The sequence below is a fragment of the Cheilinus undulatus genome, linkage group 11 (assembly GCF_018320785.1).
Source record: "Cheilinus undulatus linkage group 11, ASM1832078v1, whole genome shotgun sequence".
Taxonomy (NCBI): Eukaryota; Metazoa; Chordata; class Actinopteri; order Labriformes; family Labridae; genus Cheilinus; species Cheilinus undulatus.
Window position 1 is genome coordinate 22,904,922 of NC_054875.1, and position 21,130 is coordinate 22,926,051.

The 21,130-nt window shown below is 39.4% G+C and overlaps 1 protein-coding gene across 5 annotated transcripts; it reads left to right on the forward strand.

The window, feature by feature from the left end:
• The first annotated feature begins 5,955 nt into the window (after nucleotides 1-5,955).
• alx3 (ALX homeobox 3) lies at nucleotides 5,956-19,763 on the forward strand. 5 transcript variants are annotated; one of them, XM_041799687.1, is made up of 8 exons: nucleotides 5,956-6,058; nucleotides 6,872-7,210; nucleotides 9,876-10,015; nucleotides 11,081-11,235; nucleotides 13,100-13,424; nucleotides 17,416-17,690; nucleotides 18,322-18,447; nucleotides 19,049-19,763. In XM_041799687.1, exons 4-8 carry the CDS (start codon nucleotides 11,089-11,091, stop codon nucleotides 19,397-19,399), a joined length of 1,224 nt encoding a protein of 407 aa, XP_041655621.1. In that variant the 5' UTR covers nucleotides 5,956-6,058; nucleotides 6,872-7,210; nucleotides 9,876-10,015; nucleotides 11,081-11,088; the 3' UTR covers nucleotides 19,400-19,763. The 5 variants fall into 5 exon arrangements, with proteins under 5 accessions (XP_041655621.1, XP_041655625.1, XP_041655623.1 ...); XM_041799691.1 differs by having other exon boundaries at nucleotides 11,159-11,235; XM_041799689.1 differs by having other exon boundaries at nucleotides 5,956-6,031.
• The last annotated feature ends 1,367 nt before the right edge of the window (nucleotides 19,764-21,130 follow it).

The following is a 21,130-nucleotide window of genomic DNA, read 5'->3' on the forward strand; positions in this document are numbered from 1 at the left end:
TTCTGTCCTCTCTTTAGACAGCCTCACTGTAAAGAGACATTTGATTCTCTACAGGCTGATATCTAATATCATTAATATCTACAAGTTTTGATTCAGCAATGAAGCTGGCCTCTCACACAAAGCAGAAACTGTTCTCTGGTTGTAACAATAGATAATGTTAAATTAACCAAAGCCATGGATGTCTTACTACTTGGGAGTGCAGGATGTAAATCGTAGCTTCCTCATCAAACAGCAGGAAACATCATAAAGCAACCAAAACGTTCCTGCAAGTATTTCTACAGTTTTAAACAAAAAATAACACTGTCTTTGTCAAAACGAGGACACACACAGACTTCAATAAGATCTGTGTCCCGTTTGATACCAAAAGGCCACTGCTCTCTGGTCTTTTAAGTCTGGGTCAGAAGTAAAGTCCTGACCCGGTGAGGCCAACATGGCCTTGTTAATAAAACAATAAACAGCAGTCTTCTCTCAATAACCCCCCACTCAGCAGCCCTAAACACAGGGTTAGCTTTCTGAAAGTCACATTTTCATGCCTTTACTCTTAAAACTGAAATCACAACTCACACACTGATATCAAAGACAAGTGGATGCACACTATGTGCATCAATTTGTTTTTAATTAAAGGCCCAAACATCAAGGATCGCTATATGCTTTTAGCAGGATTGGAGTTTATTGAGTCTTTATTTACTCTTTACTCACCATATGTGATGTTCCCGAGTGTTTGAAATCGAAGACCAGTCACAGGAGGAGGGGGATACCTAATACTCTGCGTGCTCCGGGGCTGGTGAGAAGAAAAAAAGAGCACAATTGGATTAGATACCAAAATAGGGTCAGTGTTTGTTTTAATCAGTCTGGTGACACAGGGAGCTCTTGAAAGCACCGGGTGAAGAGAGAGCCTGGAGAGGGAGAAAGGGGAAAAGAGAGACAGAGAGGGCAGCCAGGGTGATTGGTCCCCAGGCTATAGATGGATAATGGAGGCAAGAGGCTGGAGGGGAAGCTGTCTGGGAGGTGGCCGGCCTTTTCAGAGTTCACTGTCAGGTCTCCAAACTTAGAGGGCAGTGGTCACTTCCACTATCAGAGGCTTTCATTTATGTGATAAACAAAGATTGTCTCTGAAGCACCGAGCAGCCATAAAATCTATGATTAATCTGTAAAAGATGATTAAGATAAACCACAAACAACACTTTTTTGCTTCTGACTTGATGGATATAAGCTGTTGCAAAAACATCTCCAATCTGAGGCGTGGAATTTCAACTGTCCTGTCTTGTCTTAGTCCTGGTGTCTGATTTCCAAATGTTGTTGTAATCTCAGATACTCTTAATGAGAGGTTTAGAAGTGAGAGGGCTGGAGCTTAGATTGAAGAGGATAGTGAAGACTTACACCACTGTAAGTGCTCAGCTTTGGCTTTTTTTTCCATCTAGGTTGTTGCAAGATTACACTCCCTGGCCAAGGCGGTAAATTGTGGCTCCTGGGGAACAAATCCCGGTTGCAGCTGAGTAGACTTTCCACAGCAGAGATTAAAATCCTAACTGGGATACACCACTGAATTTAAGATGTCATAAGTGATTTTCCTGTCCTGGGACAAATTCAGCCTGCATAAGGGGAACGCTTTTATTTGTTTTCAATATACAGACACAAAGAGGAGTGCTCTGTGATGTCACATTTGCTCTTTGAAGAATGACCCAAAAAATATAGACAGATCAGGATATCTTTGACTAAATCTGTAAATTTTCTGGTTCATTACTTACCTTAAAGTCAGTTTCAAACTTATGGTCAGCAGAATAGTAATGTTTTTTTGTCATCTGGATTTGCAAGCTCTTTGCTTATTTAGCTCCAATCCACCATTAAGCCAAGACACCTATAAATACTTAGTGATGTTTCCTTTTCAGTTCCCCCGATGGACAGTCCTGCTTTATGAGTAGCAGCACATGCACTAAATAAACCACCTTGTCCTAAATATTGTAGAAAGATGCACTAAAAGAAAGGTAGAGTCATATCTTTTCAGAATATTACACAGTTTTTCTGCAGTGTGAGTGTGTGCATCTTTGTGTGCATGTTTCTGTAAACAGAGAATATTTGTGTGTGTCCCACAAAGGCAAAAAGGAGGGACCTGGCCCCTGCATATCTATCGGCCTCCTCCATGGTGTTTGGTAATGGTATCCCTTGGTCGGAAGTGCAAATCCAGCTGCCACAAAGTGGCCATAAATTAGATTTTCTGAAACTTGGTGCAGACGAGGTCTCTAGTGTGTCATTCACTGTGTGCTCAAGGCCCATTCGCCCACTGCAGCTATTATCATTACCTAAATCCTAAAACTTCAGTGATCACTTGTCACATACCTTCACTCGTCTCCTCTTTTGTCTAATGCCGGGGCTGCCTCACCATGACAAAAGATTAGGTATGATTTCTACCTCCAGCAATGCAACTTATCTGTTCAAAAAAGATGAGACATGCTGAAAACATTACAACTCTCTGAGCCCAGAGGTTAGTGTGATGTGCCTGCTGAAAGCTTTTTCCAAATCACAGAAGTCAGTGGAGTAAGTTCAGATTTTTGCAGCTGCTTTCTATTCCTCAATGTGCAGAGTAATTCCAAACAGTTTATTTTCTATCCAGCCACTTCAGCCCCCAAGGTCGTTTGCTCTTTCTCTTTCTAAACAGGCAGAATTCTCACATGTCCCTTCTTGGTGGAACTCCACTCAGCGCGATTTGTTCTGCTGCTCTGTTTTCTGCCCCAGCAGAGCTGTGACAGCCTCACTCAGATGTGTCAGAGTTCCTTTAATTTACAGCGCTCATCCTCTGCCTGAGATCTGCTGATAGGAAAGAATCTGCCATTGCATGAAGGCTTTCACAAAAAATACATAGTTAAAACAAAATATTCAATGCATTAAATAACAAATGATTTTTTATAAGATATAAGCTGCACAAACAGTAGATAGTGTTGCTGTCATTGTGTGTATATATGTTCAGTGTTTATACTAACAGATCCTGCAGTTGCAGCTTTTCTCTTCATGACAGCAAGGAACATGAACGCTGAGATTCCTAACGTTAGCCGCTGAGCAATCTCAACTGAGCTGTGGGTGGAGGAGGGCATTATGGCCAGTGTCTGGGTGGCTGTTTGGGGGGTCGTGCTTTGTGCCCATGCAAGCCCTGGGGGCACCAGTAGCAGGATGGGCCTGAACATCCGCTGAGGGGATGACCCCAGCTATCCCTGCAGAGTTAGGCTTGTACAGCTGCATCTGATTGGACAGGAACAAAGGGCCGCACTGCACCAGGGGGTTTGGCATTCAGCTGATAGAAGAGCTGATCAGCTTAGAAAAAAATCACTGCTCCGATATTTTCTCAAGATTGTGTTGATCGGTATTTCCAAGTATAGGAAAAAGGTTTAAATGTGCTAAAATTTGCAGATTTGTTTTGTCTTTCTGACATGGAGACATTTTGGCTTGAAAAATTTAGCAAATTCTGGTATTTTACATCCAATTCTGATGTTAATCTTCTTTTTAAAATCTTTCACAGTGTTTGTGTTTCAGCTTTTTGTAAAATGAGAACATGCTCCAGTGGCAACTCTTGCTTAAATGAGTGAATACATTATGAAAAAAACTCAGTTTTGAATCTCTTACAGTGCTATCTATCTATCTATCTATCTATCTATCTATCTATCTATCTAGACTCATTTGTAAAACCCACTATATATCAGTCAAACAGATCCTGTCTGACAGCAGAAATACGAGTCCGTTAATTCGTTTATAATTTTTGGATCTGTCATCCCTTCCCTCTGCCGGTCTCGTGGAAGCGACTGATTTAGTCCACTGTGAGGCGTTTAGAAAAAAAGGGTATCTTGACGGACTCTGCTTAAGTATGCTGTTTTTTCAGAATTTCTTCCAAATCAAATGAGAAAGCCGGTGGATTACCGGAGCTCTCCGGTGCGTCGGGAGTTTTCTCATGCGATGCAGACGCCGCAGGCCGCTGAAGGTCCTGACTCGAACCTCCTGATCACAAACCTGACCATGTTCGTGTGTGTGTGTGTCTTTAACATGGCCAAAGAAATCATTCACACTGTCACACTTTAAGAAAGGGGCAACTTATCACCGATATCTCGACAAAGGTTGTCCATTTTTTCCTTTCAAAAAATAACGTTTTCAAATAGATGATCACGTTTTAATCTCGAGGCAAACTTCTACTTTATGTCAGGATGACAGCTGTGTGGAAAAGCTGATGCCTCGTTTTTAATATTCCAATTGATAGGCTAACAGAAGTTGGATTAAAACTATGTGTAATCGATTGCATTCAACAATGCAAATATTTTGTGGTAGCGATTCCAACTTTAATTGCACACGAATAAAGGAAAAAAAAGAGACTTTTCTAGGTTTCGTTGTCGTATGCCTACTGGTTATGCCTACTCGTTCATAAAAAAAACACTGCGTCTTTCTGTTAAGAAAATTTAAATTAAAACAGTTAAAAAAACGATAAATATTTCTTTAGTTGTGGTGCAGAGGAGAACAGAAAACAAACCCCTTTTGTTTTCGTTGCGCATCACTTAATCACTCTATGCAAAAGTGTTTCCAGGCTACTCAATTTTATTGTCGTATAATGGTAAGAATTATAATTAAATAGTTATCATTCTACAAAAAAATATAATTATGATATAATTTTGCATTTTTTCAATGCCTATCTGAAAAAAAAATGCAAAAACTTTTGCTCGCAAAATCTGCCCAAATTAACCGAGGCTAGCCTTTAACAAAGTTGTAAAATAAATTTTAAAATGCAGTAAAATATATCGTCGCAGTTTTTTTCAAATTCATTTGCAGGAAAAAGGTTAATACTTCTGACTTTCCCTATTTTCATGCACATTTTCAACATCCAGTCATTTAGCCTACTTAGTTATAGAGCATTATTCTTAATTTAAAAGAAAGAAACAAATAAAAGAGCCCCTATTTCACAGTCGATATAGCTAACCCGGCGTTTTCTAATAATATGCATAATCAGCCAGGGCTACTATAAATGACTACGTAGACTTTTGAAGAAATTAAAATGCTAAAATAATAGATTAAAAATTCATGTAACGATGCTGATGAATGCGGAATCCTGCTTCGTTCTTTATTTATAATGTATATTTAGCCTCGATAGTAAGATTTCTGTTTCATTATGTTTGCTCAAGTGTCCGTAAGGACAGGTGGACACCAGATTTTTTAACCCCCAGGATGCACACAGGTGCTACTTGTCTCGGGCTATGTACACTTTTAATATACTCACCGGAAACCCGGATGGGACGGGACAGGACAAGACAGGTCAGGGCACGAGGGCCTGAAGAGGTTCCTGTCCTCTGCTCGGGATAATGAATTTCCCATGACCTTAATTTAAAGCTGGTCGACCACCTCGAATTCAACCCGGGAGTCTGAGACATGGCAAAAACACAAACAACATCAATAACATTATAGCTAACTCTAAAGTGTCCCAATTTGTCTTGCGTGAAACTCCTTACTAGCTTAATTAATCCTACGTGTTGTGTATAAATTCAGTAAGACACAGACCAAGTTTGATTTAAAATAATGTCTAAGGTAAATTAATACACTGGTCGAGGATTCAAAAGAAATTAAAACTATGCTTCACTCTTGAGAAAATATCGTTGATCATTCAAAATCCAGTAGAAACTATTAAAATTGCGTCAACAAGGCAGAGGACAAGAGCTAGCTCATGTTCAATTTATGTGGCGAGCTTTCAGCTAAGAAGATAGGCTAAAGGATAGAAGGGAAATGTTTAAATAGCCGTTAAGTTACATGTACCAACAATAAGGATGAGTGATATAACATTTAGACACATAGTTACCAAAAGCTATGGCCTACGCTTGTTTCATGGAAAATTGCAGGCAATATTTTGGACTACTCCGCTACGCATGCGTAACGTCACAGGGCCTCGGCGTCAACGGCCCGCAGTCTGCTTTAAAATACATTTAGGGTATTGTTTATTTTTGGCTCAGGCGCGTGTCCGTTGTATCGGGGCGAAGTTGAACGGATACATCCAGATGGTTTTGCTAAGGTGCATGTTTACGGATTCCTGGAGATTGTGAGTCAGGAGCGAGGCTGTATTGGTCTGTCCTTCATTAAGGGCCAGTCAGAGGAGAGAGGCATTTATCACGACAGACTGAGCTTTCATAACCTCGCACATACACACATAGTGACACAAGCTATTCTCTCTCTGTCTTTGCTACTGTGCCGAGAGAGGCTCTTCATTGAGCTGTCTGTAACCAATATAAAAGAGTTAGAGAGCTTTTATCAAACTGCTAAGCAGTCAGAGCCAGCTAGCTGTTGTCCTGGTCCTTTATCTTGTGGTTATTACAGCCACAGACTGTAACGCTGTTGAGCAGTTACTGTACATAATGATGGCCTTTTATGGTTTAAGAAGCTGTTTTATAAGTCTCTTAATTATAAAACCATTGAAGTAAGTGGAACAGGTGCAGTTTTCATAAGCTACTGTTATCTGTTAAGAGACAGGAGAACCTTTATTATAGCAGCAATGACTTGGATTTGACTTCAGTGATCCAATTTTCTGAAATCACTGTGAGTTAGCAACACAAAGCAAGTACTTATGCAGAAAATCTTTTATGATGAACCAACCACAGAACAGCTTTATTAAAATTCAAATTGGCAAGTGCAGAACTTGTCATTGTAAATCAAATGTTGAAAAGCTTCAAGGTCATTTGGTTTGAATATCACTCAGTGAGTTCAATTGCTTTATTTATCTTTCCACCCGTAAAATGATTGGAAAACCTTTTCTGCAGAGGAGTGTTGGAAGAAAATATTTTCATGTCATATAATGCAGGACTTTAAATTGCCATCTAGCATGTACTTGAGAAACTATGCTGTGTTTTCCTCACAGATACGTACCCGGCTGATCTCGTCTGTTGTGGCTGCAGACTCTGACTTGCTGCTAACCCTCGCTGGGCTCCAGTGTGCTCCATGACGCCTCGTATGAGGTCAGACAGAGGACAGCGACTCCACTTCCCATTTCCCCTCAAAACCTCAACCCCCAATGCTACAGAGGCACTTCAGCTTCCCAGAATGCACCTCTCTAGCCAGCTGACCCCAGGGTCGGCAGCTGTCAATCACATCCTCAGCTGGCTCTGCAGCTTCTGGACATAGACTGGAGGATGTGAGGGAGGCCTCTGAGAGGAGCCCTGGCTCTGCATATGGGATCATCTCTGTGCATTCATGGCGGGTAATTAAATTAGCTATCCTTCTCCTATTCTAATGCAAACCTCAGGTTGAATCGCCACCCTGTACGTGCAGAGGAAAGGCTTCAGGCGATGATAGCCAGACAAAGACAGCCAGCTTTTATGAAACACAGAGTTGTACTTCATTCTAGCTGGCTGTCTGTGTTGTTGTTCATCTGGCAGGTCTATCTTAATGGCTTCTCACTCCTCATGCTGTTGGACAATTATTCTAATTGTGACCAAAAGGTTAGATCTTTGTTTACTCTGTAGACACAAAAAATTATATATTGTTCACTTCTTACATCTGTAATACTTAGGGGTGGAAATCACATTGAAACACAAGATATGATGCAATACAATGACATACCATACAGCTTCATGTGGTACGTTACAAAATGGTTTGATAGGATTAAACATGATAGGGTATGATACAAAACAATACAATGCATACAAATACTATGATACAATACGATTCAAGATGATACAATATGATACGATACACGATAACAGCACAGCAGTTCTGCGATAAATTACATACTTTATATTTAAGTTATTTATGATACGTTATGACATCACTCCCTTCTTACTCTGCCCCTCCTGCTCTTGTCCCATCCACTGTGATACACGCTGCAGTATGAAGCCCCCACCCCTCAGTTATGCTTTTGTTTGGAACCTCTTCTGTTTTCTGCTGTTGTTACCTCCGCCAAGGAGGTTATGTGATCGGCAGGGTTTGTTTGTTAGTTAGTTTGTTTGTTAGTTAGTTTGTTTGTTTGTTAGCAACATGACTCAAAAAGTTATGGACGGATTTTGATGAAATTTTCAGGAAATATCAGAAATTGCATAAAGAAGAACTCATTCGATTTTGGGAGTGATCCGGATCACCGTCTGGATTCAGGAATTTTTTTGAAGGATTCTGTACTATTGTGAGATAGGGTTAATGGCGGAGGTCTGCGCTCTCTGAGTGCTTTTCTAGTTATGTTTTGTGAGTACAGATTCTAGTTCACAATAATTTGGTAACACTTCAATAACTGTGTAAATCAGTTGTTCCCAAGCTGAAGTCCGGGCACCTCTAGGGGGGCACCAAAGACCTGTCAAAATAAGATGCCTTTATTTTTTAGAAATCATGATTGGAAACTTAATGTACGATGGTGCATTAAGGCCACCCTCAAAGATAAAAAAAAAAAAAAAAGGATTCACTAACTTGAAGAAAGTTGAAATTTTTCAGAATAAGATCAAAATTTGTTAGATTGTAAAGTTGTATATTTACAAGAAACCAAACTCAGAATTTTTTAGTTCAAAAAAAGCAGTAACATTTTCAAGACAGAAAATCCAAATTTCTGATTTTAAAAAGCTTTAAATATTGTCATCTTAAATTAAAAAAAAAGGTTTTTACTGTCATAATTTTTATAACACTAAAGTCAAAAGAAACCAGACCAAGAATAGTGCTTGGAAAGCCCCAGTTTACAGAAGTATCTCCTTTAAGTCCAGTTTATAAAGATAATGAGGATTCTAAGTTAAAATCACATTTCCTTCAGTATTTCATGATTGATGAGTCCCACCAAGAAGTATCATTTAATAAAGCTCTCAGTTGCAGGACTTTTGCGAAGAAAACGGCTTTATCTGGTATGGTTTTCTTCCAAACAGTTGGCTATTTTTGACTTTATAATGTCAAAAGTTCTAAGTTTTGGTTCACCTAAATTAATGACTTTTAAAATATTTTTTCTAAGTTTTTTTCCCCCATAAATCCAGAAGTTGTCAAACTTGAAATTTTCACGTTTTTTCTTAAAAATTAACAGATCCTCCTTTTTTTGGTAATTTTTTACAGCGGCTCTGTTACGCTGTCATAATAATGGGTATTTTATATATTGAGCCACGTGTGTGCTTGTTGGGACAGTGTCAATTAAAACAATTAAAATTGATGTTTAATTTCTCCAAGTGGGTCCTGAGGGGCTTAGCTTTTCTCAGATACAAATAGAGGGAAAAAAAAGGTTGGGAACCACTGGTGTAGATCATTTTGATATGAGATTTGGTAAACATCAAGCTTCCTCCATTCCTCCTTTCCTCTCTTCTTTTACGGGTAAAATGGCATTTTTGGCCTCTTAAACATTCTGCTAAGGACCCCACTTTGACCAGGGGCAGCACAGCTTTGTATTCAAACATATGTACAACAGTGCCACCAGGAAATTTATAAACTCTTTACAGCAAAGTGTGACACATGTCTTTGTAGGGAGAGTACTTTATTTAAGGATAGTGCTTACTTTGATCATGGAGAATGAAACTTGTGTTTCATTGCATCCTAGACGTGCCTGTTTTGAATGAGAATACCCTCTAAGATCCGAGCAACAAGCCAGCTACCACTTCACCGTGTGAATTTCCTGTGGGAAACAGTCAGCATGCTGATTTATTGCAATAAAATGGATATAAGAGAATGATTCTAAGTAAAACATATTAGTTGCAGATAACTTCCTCCATTTATTTACTTTTGTTTCTATGTACAAATACAAGCTGATGTGTGGAGGAGCGAGGATGTAAGGTGTAACAGGGTGCGACAACCCTGCAGCCTGATAGCCCAGCAGGGAGGGGAGGGCGGGGGGCTGCTTTCTAGCCAGAGGGCTGCAGGGTGTACGGTGAGAGTGCAGGGTCACCTTTATCCATGCTGTCTGTGCCCAGAGCCAGGAGGTGGTGGCGAGGGCGGAGGTGGGGATCGGAGACCTGGGACTCCTAACAGGCTGAACTGATTTCCTGTGCAGGGTCATGCCCAGGACAGACTTGAAGGACAGGAGTTTAGGACTGCGGGGAGTACGGTCATGGTATGGACACTGAGTAAATGCTATTTTCCCCTTTCTTTTCAACACACATGCACACAGCTCTGTCTTAGGTTAGTCATAAATTCACATAAAGAAAAATGCTTCACGTTTTGAGATTTTTATTGTCGTTTCTATCTTGGGAGTTTGACTTTAAAGTGCATGAATGAATGAATGGACCCCCCTCAAGTATAATTAAGCAAGCCACAGCACACAGACGTCCTTGATTCCTCAGTGAATAACATACCCATAATCCCCTACATCTTAATGCAGTATTCATATAAACAGTGTTACCTGCAGCAGCTAGGAGATCACAGCGTAGACGTTCTTACTCTTGCCCACATTTCTGGAATGCATTTACTCAGCTGGGTTTCGTGAATCGAAGAGTGCTCTGCTGCCTCGGGCTACAGAGGACATGCTTGTCACGAGATTTGGGAAACATATCCCCCCCTGTGTGTACATCTTAAAACTCCCCTCTAACAGAATTATGAGCTTTTTTAATGGTGGTCACTCAGACACTTTGACAAATGCTAGCAGCTACACCTAGGTTGAATGTTATAGTGATGAATATACTGCAGAGTGTGGGAGGGTAAAAGGCAGCACTGTGGATGTGATTAGTGTGACAGCTCAGTCTTTTTAGCCTCAGCGCTCTACTGACCTAAACATGTTAATCTAAGTCATGTTACACATAAATGTCATTAGGCCTTATATCTGAGGTCACCAAGTATTTTTAGTTTGAAGGTTTTCCTCTCTGTGCAGGCAGAAATGTCTGGAATTTTCATTTTGCTCATGACTGTAATTTTGAGTCTCAGTGTAGGAAAGAAAGTAGTTAAAGATTTTTTCCACATCAGAGCATAAATAAGATTGTCAGCAGAAGTTAAAGCATGTCCTGTCAGTTGCAAGGATTCTCAGCTTTTCCCTTTTATTTGATTTATGCAGGTTAGACTTTAATATTTAAAGCAAGAACTGCAGAAAACTTGGATCTTTCATTCACATGCCATCTAAACTCCACATTTATTCTCCCTTATGCCTGGATCTCTAACGTGTACTGCAGACACTTTGATATTTCAGAGCCAGAGATGGATTTAAATGGGCCTTGTGAAGCTTCTCAGCCCAAATGGATTTTATGTTTACACACTTGTCTGTCAGCTGAGCCACTCGAGGCCTCAGGTATCCGAAGAGATGGTGAGATGTCCTCAAAGCCAGCGGTACCGAGTCTCGACCTGGTAAGTGCACTGTGTTTAGACAGGGTTTGTCTAAAGTGAAGATAGTATCAAATGCCTTTTATCTCATTAGTGCTGTGTCAGGCTCTTTCTGAAGACATTCACTAAGTTCTGAGCACCATGACAAAGATTTACAATAAAGCTGGGACTTTGATATGGATGAAGAATATTTCCTGCTTTTAGCCTTTAAAAAAAAAAAATTAAATAGACTTTCCTTGGCATTCTGTTAATGAGTTCAAATATGAATTAAAAAAAGCATAACTACATTTATTAGAACAATAAAGTAATTATAAGATAGGGTTTAAGGAGAAGGGTAGTTTTATTGCATTGCAAGTACATTTTTCCTTTTCCATCATTTCTATAAGATGATTTATGACAGCCACAGGAAATTAAAACGCAAAACAGGAGCAAGAAATATTTAATGTGGAGGCCCACATGTCGGTAGACCCTTCGGTAATGTGCATCTAGCCTGTAGGATTTAAAAAAATATATATTACAAAAAGAGAACGATCTTCCACCAATTTCGGCAACTGTTGGGTTATTGATTGTCTTTTGCCTTGCAGTGTTGCAGAACGAATAACAATGGTGGCTATTAAAAAAATGTTTAGCTTAGGCTTTGTTTTTAAATATTCACTTGTACAATATTTATGGTCACTAAAACCCCCACTGTCTCATGTTGGTTCGTTAGGGTATCTCTTCGAGGAAAAACAACTTAGAAATGTTCGGCTACAATTCTGCGCTTTTTAAATACTTCCTTTTAGAAAGTCGGTACTTGTCCAGTGTACCCTACATTTTTAAGGCCGCATTTTTTATACGTAAAGACGCCGCAATTGTATAATTTCGTGACCTAATGATCACACAGGCTGATGTAGGCCTACATATATCATGTCTATGGTTTCAACACCAGGTGCACCTAATTTTCTAATTAGTGCGTGTACGTTGTCCTGAATTAAAAACACAATTTGATTAACTTCCGATATATTTTATACTGACTTCCGCTTGCTTTATATTTTGATTCAACTGTTGTCACCGTTTTATGTATATATATATATATATATATATATATATATATATAATTGTCAAATACAAGACAAATTGAGTTTAACGGCATAATGGCGTATCCTTTCTTTAAATATTGGTTAATATGTTAAAATACGAAAAGAGCGAAAATATCAGCCACAAAATAATTCAAGCACCTGTTTATTTCTGCAGAAATATTCAGAAGCCTAAAGTTAAAAAAAAAAAAAAAGTCTCGTAAAATGCCATAAGCGGAAAAAACGATAGTTGAAATACTGCAGGAGAAAAATAAGCCACTGTCAAATAGAATTAGTCTAAATAAGAAAGACAAAAAGAGAAAGAGTAATACTACAAATAAACGAATCACTGACAGTTTCATCGTGACTTTTAGTATTTTGTGTGTATTTATTCGTATTTTCTGTGCGTGAAGTGCTGTGTGTTCATGCTGTCCTGCCTGATTTGCTGATTAGAGCCATAACAATATATGAAATAGGGATTAAATGGTTAATTGGAGGGACAGAAACCACACGTGATTGAATTTTTGGCGGATTATATCAGACTGCTATGCTGTTACACACACCACTCACGCATCCATCTACTCTCTCTCTCTCCCTCTCTCTCTCTCACACACACACACACACCACTCAAACTCTCACACACAGCCCTTTCCCGGTTTCACGGGTCTTTGTTTCTGATCTGTTAAATCCCACCCACTTGACATGAACACCGACGAGAAAAAAAAGTCTCTCACTCAGGCTGCTACAGTATCAGCGCGCAGTCGCTGTTGTCTAAACTGCTGCTGGATCCGTAAAAGATGGACACGGACAGTTGTTTGCCTTTCTCTTCGCAGAGCAGCAGGAGGACGCCGGACACCTCTCCCGGACTGGAGCACCGCGGCTCCGGCTCCTTCTTGCCCTGCGATGAGCTGCAGAAACCCTTGCACCTTCCTCCTGCTCCTCCTCCTCTTCCTCATCGCCTCGGTCTGCGCGGGGATCTGTATGCAGCCGCCATGGGGAGATTTGGGGATGCTGCTGCGGACTTTACGCACGGAGCAGCCCCGGCCAACCCGCCCGGCTCTCCGTCTAAACACACGAAGTTCATCGAGAGTATAAACCAGGATCAGAAGGGCACAGTGATCAGCGGCAAGCCTGCGTTTTATGACAGCAACTCTGAAGGTGGGTAAAATGAGTGTATTTCTGCAGACTTAAGGCTGAATTATATTAAACTGTTTACACTTCCATCTTATGATTTCAAAAATTAGGCAGTTCCATAAGTGTCTTGTTGCAAGCAGGTATTTACTTTTAATTTATATTTTGCACAAAATGTAACATGTAATTGTAGGGTCAATGACACAGACTGCACGATTTACAAATTTTTCATATTTGTCTGGTCTGTTTTTGTGTCTTTGCTCTATAATGTTGAATTTTGCTTGATTTATATTTTTTAATAACCCGAAGAAAAAAAACAAGTTCTGCTGTGATTAGACAAGATAGAAAGCATTGTTGTATTTCTATTCTGACATTTAAAATAATTAAACAGGGGGCCACCTTAATATGAAACGCGTTTAAAACAGAGCTTTTAAATTAAGAAAGTTATCTTCATTTTGGCTATGAAGTTTTAAATAAAATGAAATAATATACATTTAATTTTTAAAATGTTTTCCAAATCTTAAAAAATAAGAGCAACCTTTGCAGTTTCCACCTAAAGAGAGTTTGTCATCTCAGATGGAAGTATTGCATGATATTTACAAGCTGTGCAAATAAAGGAATGACTGTGTTAAAATTGTCAACAAGATTTCCTCAACTTGGCAGTTGTGGATGTAAAGCGAGAGGTCAAAGATCACCCTGGCAGAAAGCTGGGTGTGTCATTAGGTGATCTGCGGCTAACATTCAGCTCCATATTTCTATATGTTAACACGCAGACGCTTTCTTTAATTGTTTGTTATTCTCCGTGGTTGCATACTTCTTTGATGTTAAATGCAGGGCTAAATTTTAGAAGGCATGCGCTGAAATGCTGCCACGCTTTAAGGCCTGTAAATGTCCAACTTGTGAAGAAAAGTATCCGCTGTGAGTGTTGAACTGAAGCCTGAAGATCCGATGTGGTGTTTCACTTTATTTATTGGTGTTGATGATTGTGCAAAGCAGCAGAGGATATGAGCGCTGATAAGGTCTTTGTGATATCAGTGTCCAGAATAATATACAGCAGCCTGATTCATGTGACTGCCAAAGAAAGCCAATAGACTTTTTTACACTATTAGTTTGGATAATAAAATCAGCAGTGCAGACTTTTCTTTTAAATTCTGTTTAAATAAGCGAAGGACGGCATGTATGGTTTCCCAATCACACACACAAATGTTGCTGGTGCACTGAGAATATTTCAGTTTTTTAATTTTCTTTTGTGAATTTGTAGGAAAACTACGCTTAGGCTTTGTGTGTTGAATGGAAACATAAGTGTGTGTGTGTTTCTGCTCTTTATTTGCTTTTTTGAGTTGGGCTCGCACACCTTCAAAGGGAGAGACATGGCTTCCTGTTTTGTCTACAGTGGGAGGTTTAGTGATGAAGAGACAGGCCAACGCATTTAAACCAACTTTGATTTCCTTGAAAGTTTTTATTTTGTTTGCAGTATTGCTCTGCACAAACATTTTTGCAATATGCAGATTTTAAACAAACTCTTAGATTAAATTCTTATAATTACACGAAATCATTTGCTGTATTTCTAAAATGAATTTTCAAAGCCATGAGCTTCTTTTTGCATTTTTATTTAGTGGGGAAATTTTGCATTCTAGCGTATTTCAGGTGTAAAAAGTATACTTGTTGTCCTTATATGCCAACAAAGCTCTAATACCCAGGACAAAACTGAAGCAGATATATGTTTAACCGTATTTATCATTTTATTTATATTGCTTAAAGCAAAGATATACTACACACAAAAACAATACTATTTTATATGCAAAAAAAAATTACATTTACTCAATATTCGAATCATATTGTGAACTCCCCAGCACAAACACAAGTTCAAAAGTTCTTCTTTTTTGCACATTTCTCTCTTTGAAATTTGTATCCACTTTTACAACATCGGTGGATTATAATACACCATTAAATCCTCTATAGCCTCAGAGAAATGTGATAAGACATCTGTTTTTAAACATCGACATTGTCTGTCTTACTCCAAATGACAACCTAAACATACAGAGCAAGATGTATGGAAAAGACTGACTATCCTACCACTTGTCTTTTCCTTTAGGAGAATTGATCCCCAGGCTCACAGTGTGATATTCCTACCTATACGCTTTGAATTTATCCTCTATTTGCCTTTTCCTGCATTTCACATAGATCTCCAGTTACACTGAGATGGAGGCAGAGCGGATGTGGGTAAAAGCTACACAATGTCCCGCGGCCCCAGTTTGCAATCTTAACGGAGAATATTTTCGGCGTGAACTGTGGTGTGAGTTGGGATCTAATGGACACAAGGAAATTAATGTTGCAATGAAAAGTGCTCTCTGTTGGGCCCCATATTGAATTAAGGGAATAGCAAAGTAATGTCTCGACTGCCCCCAGTGAGCGAGCGCCTGCAGAAAGACGGAGAGTGATTTTGTTTTGGAGCTCAGGGTTAAACTTAATGAAAATGGACAACAACATCCAAACACCGCAGGAGGGAACAGCCTTTTCCACGGTCTGTTAACAGGAAGGAAAATAATGCTTTCACATTTCCCCTCACTGCTGAACAGAAAGGGCAGACTGTGTTTTAATAATTCAGACAAACTCACATTACCAGATATGAATTTGTCATGGAATTCAACTTTTTATCCCAATTAGTCATCAAATTTGATCCTTTCTAGCACAAAACACTGACAAGTATCTCACGCTAACATAACGAGCAGGTCTAGACTGCATTGTTTCAATCCTACTTATTATTTATATTAATATTTTAAAAGTACATTTCAATAACCACCCACTGAAAAAAAGCTACAGTTTGCTACGGTTTCCCTTAAGTTCCTAAATAAAACTCAACATCAGACCTTTTTAGTCTGGATTGAACCCAAACCAACTCTCAGAATTAAATGTCTACTTATGCGTTGTCTGAGCAAATTCAATTAAACGCTGTTTGGTTTAATAACAGTTTGTTGATTTTCTCAGACATCTAAGTCAATCCTCTCACAGCAGATCAGGTTTGGGAATCAAATTAAGAAGCATAAAAAAGCATTAGATTCATTCCTCACACAAAAAATGTTTGATGTGATGTCCCACAAAATTAAATTTTAGATCAGTTTGTGAAAGTGTAATGCGTATGTCGTAAAATCTGATCACTGTGTTCCTGATGAGATTAAGATGGTTAACACAGGGGTGGTTCATCATTAAAGATGTTTGCGCTGGTGCTTCACATGCAAAGAGATTTGATTCAGGGCTATTTTTAATACAAGCACTTTAAATGTTCAAGGGGATCTTCTGGGATTTTTTTTTTTTTTTTACAAATTTAAAGATGTTAAAATTTTAGATAGGTTTGCTTGTTTATCTGTAAAGTAATGATAAAATGCTTGTAGTACTTGTCTGCTAAGATTTTCTGTGGTATTACAAATGAATTTGTCTGGTCAAAAGAAATCTGTGATTTAAAGATGATCCTGTATTCAGGCATGGGTGCATCATTGACATTTAAAAATTTTTTTCCCCAGGACTGGTGAAGTCGGGCATCATCCTGCACAGATGGAAACAAAAAACACATAACACAATATTTTTAACAATTAGGATAAAGGGTTAAGGTTAAACGTTTAAATACGAGTCAATAAGTAATTCAAAACTCAAGCATTAAAGTAGTCATATTAATTCCAATATAAATTCACCCTTTCAAAGATTATAGTTATCCTTTTAATCCTGAGGAAAATTGTACTTTACTCTGTTATTGTGTGGCACACTACACACACATAGGGCAGAAAGGCTGTTATTACCGTCCAATACCTGACCACAACAATAGGCATGAGCCATAACCAGCAACTGGCCAAGAAGCAACTAAAACTAGTAGCTTTAAGAGGATTATAGCAGTCGAAAAGATCAAAATATAAATGTTTAATGAAGAACCAATGCTAAAAAATATCTAGAATATGCTTTGAATGTATGTTTATTTTAAAATATTGGTAACTTTTGTTTCCTTTTTCTCTCCTCTGTGCCCCAGTCAGAGAGAAAGGAGCTTCAAAGACTCTGGTCTATCCTGGTATTGGCACAGACTGCTGTGGAAAGCTGAAAGAGTCAGCTGCTGGTTTACACGGGGACTCTATCGCAGACTCCATCGATTTATCAGGCAAAAACAAGAAGCGGCGCAATCGCACAACCTTCAGCACTTTTCAGCTGGAGGAGCTGGAGAAAGTGTTTCAGAAGACACACTACCCAGACGTGTATGCCCGGGAGCAGCTCGCCCTAAGGACGGAGCTCACCGAGGCCCGGGTTCAGGTGTGTGTTACAGCAGTGGTTCTCAATGCTGTGGCAAGTCTAGGTGTGCCATGAGAATATGTACAAACATGAATGATAACTATACAGCTATCAAAAATGGACAACCTCTTAGAAAACTAAACTTTTCAGAAGTATTTCTGGTATTTTCTTACTGTGCCTTTGTTTCATGTGCACATTTTTGGGGTAATTTGGTGTAAAAATGACTAATAACAGGTGGAAAATGTTTGGGATTAGCTACTGCAAACACTGCTATTGCAGATTTCTTTGTGAACAAGGCTGATAGATCTGAAATGTACACTGCAAAAATATAAATTTTGGCATGTGTTTGTTTAATTCACTTGTTCCTAAATGGTGCCCAGTTATGAATTTGAACAACCATGCACTATTACTGCATCTATGCATCAATTAAAGCTACTGTAAGAAAATTTAAAGGGGGGATTTTGCATGGATATTAGGGTAGTGTGCCTTGAAATTTTGGCTTGACCTTAGGTTTGCCTTGGTCAATAAATGTTTGAAAATCACTGTGTTACGGCAACTGCCTTGGATTTTACAGCTCTATATAAGGCAGAAGAGAGTAAATTATTGTAAAAAGGGATCTGAAACTCTGACACTTTATCTTTGGATTTGAAAGGTTTGGTTCCAGAATCGCAGAGCCAAGTGGAGAAAACGGGAACGTTATGGGAAGATCCAGGAGGTCCGCAACCACTTTGCTGCTACCTATGATATATCTCTTCTCCCTCGCCATGACACGTACCAGGTCAGCGTCTACAAATCTAGAGTCAGGGTTCATGCAGATCCTTGAAAGTTCTTACATAGTCTTAAATTTCACATTTAAAATCTAAGGCTTTTCTTTTTTTATCAGTGAGAGATAAACAACACTTTGACTAAGACGTGTCCTTATCCAATCTTTGTTTTCTATTAAACCTTGTATGATTTTAATCATCTTCCTCCACATAATTGTTGTGACTCACTGTGATTTAATAAACTCTGTACTGTTGTGAAACACTAGTCCAGACCTCTAACATCTGGGCTACCAGGTTTCCCATTTCCTACACAAAAAGTATTATCCTGCTCTTAATAGTTTAACTATTTAGAACAGACTCACCTGCTAAAAGTGATAAATATCCCCATACCACATATTGATAGAATAGAGGCATTAGAGGTGAGAAATCATCAAGTTTTAGTGTTTATGTCCAAAAGAGTGGGCAGGAACCTGTGAAATAAAAAAGGGTTAAGATAAGAAATATGGTATCAATACTGTTGTTTAAGATTTCTTTTTAAGCTCTGATGTCTTAAGATTAAATCAAAATATTTAATCAAATTCAAAATATTTCTTTCCTCACCCTCCCTCCATCCAGATGCAGGGTAACCTGTGGCCCGGATCTGCTTCAGGAGGAGGTGGCGGTTCGGGTGCTGGCTGCGTCCTCGGTGCTGACTCCATCCCTTCATCCTGTATGAGCCCGTATCCTCATCCCCACGGCAACCTGCAGGGCTTCATGGGCATGCCCGCATCCCCCGGCCATCCTCATCACCACCACCACCCGCCTCACCACCCGAGCATTAACGGCCTCTACTCGCTCCACAGTTTCCCTGGAGGCATAGGGCCCCCTTCCATCGAGGCACCGGAAGCCGAGTACAAGCCAACGGGCCTGGTGGCACTGCGGATGAAAGCCAAAGAGCCCGGCAGCCTTCTCTCCTGGCCCACATGACCACGACAGTGCCAGCTCCCCACTATGCATTGACTGAGCCAAACGCATATTACATTCCCTAAAGTACACACCCAGCTCAGCATTAACTCAGATATTCCTCTGAACAAATATGTAAGCCATCGTGGAGACTTTTAACGAGTCCAAGCATAATGGAACAGCAATTTTGTTTCATTTCATTGGAGGCATCTCGAGAGCCCCTTGCACGAAAACCCAGTTTATTCATAGGAAGTTAGTATTTCCAGTTTTAGTGAGATACCACAATGCTGAGACCAAAGAGGAAAACTTATTTAAGCATGTAAAAATTGTAATTATCATATTAATCCTTGTTTTGTAATGTCTGTTGTGCTTTATAATGTGAGCAGTAATAAAGGCCTCCGTCTTAATCATCCATTCAGAGAACTATTTTCAGAAAGAGATAAGGATGTAGGAGACATTTTACCTTTTTACATGATTTAAAAATGAGAAACCAAAGAGAATAATGCAAAAACAGTGCTTGCCTCTTCTCAAGAGGCCTTCAGATAGCACCTCGTGCATCAAGGGTGAGTGGCAGGTCCCATAAAGGAAAGCTAACTGAGCGACCGCACTTCACTGTTGATGATGGAAAACCTCAGGGGAAGCAGGAATCTCTCTCCCACATCTGGCATCAGGGGTAAACCCAACCAACAGAGTAATGAGTTACAATTTAATCTGAGAAATTGGGGTTTCCATGGCTAAAAGCCTACTTTATTCAGTGATATTCACTGAAGCCAGACTTCAGTTGCCTTTAACATGCGTTCATCAGTACTTTATTCACGTGTTGTTTTCAAGGAAGAAAATTGCATTAATATGCTGCTGTCATGTGTTTCCTAAATACATGCCTAATAATTGTTTTCAAGAAATCGTAGGCTTAACCCAAAACAATTTTCTCTATTGTCAAGGAAACACTGAATCGCATGGTACCATCCCATCTGGTGTAAATTACTAAATACCAACATATTCATGTCAGATGTGCAAACATTTCAATCTGTGTGTGAGTGAAAATGCAACTTGAATTGAGGGAGGAAAAAAAGAAAGTTCCAGTTGTGGACAAAGCCCTCTGAAGCTGCACTTACTCCCCAGGAGTGTACATGGCTTACGGGGAGAACATACTGGCTCTCCTTCTCCTTTACTTGCTTCACCGTGACAGCCGTGCTGGAGCAGATTAGCTGCCGTTCCCTTTCAGTCTGTGCCGGGGTTTTGTGTGAGCCGCTAACATGTGTTTCCAATAGAAAAACGCACAAACCCATCAGAAACACTTTCCACACCCACAGCTTCAAATTCCAGCCAGGCCCTGGGAGACAGCAGCTCTTACTGCAGTCACATAGCCGCCCCCCTTGATTAAATCCCAGATTAAGAGAAGCAGATAAGAAGAACTGTCAGTGGGGATAAGGGATTGAGGTGATGGCCATCTTTAGGAAAGCTGAAGAAACAGCAGATGGTGAAACAGGGCTCAAATTTAATATTTATTTTTAGAAAGGGAGCAGGTTAATCAAATCTATCTGTGTATAAACAAGAGGAAACTCAGTGGCTTAATGCATTTGATATGTTAACTTTTCTGACACTTTTAGGATAGTTGCCATAGATATCCATTCTTTTACACTAAATCAGACTAATTTAACTCATCTTACAATATATTAGCTTTAATCCAGCTCCCATTTAAGTTACAGTGGTTTTGCTCAACCTTTGATCTGTATTGACACAATAAATCAAGCT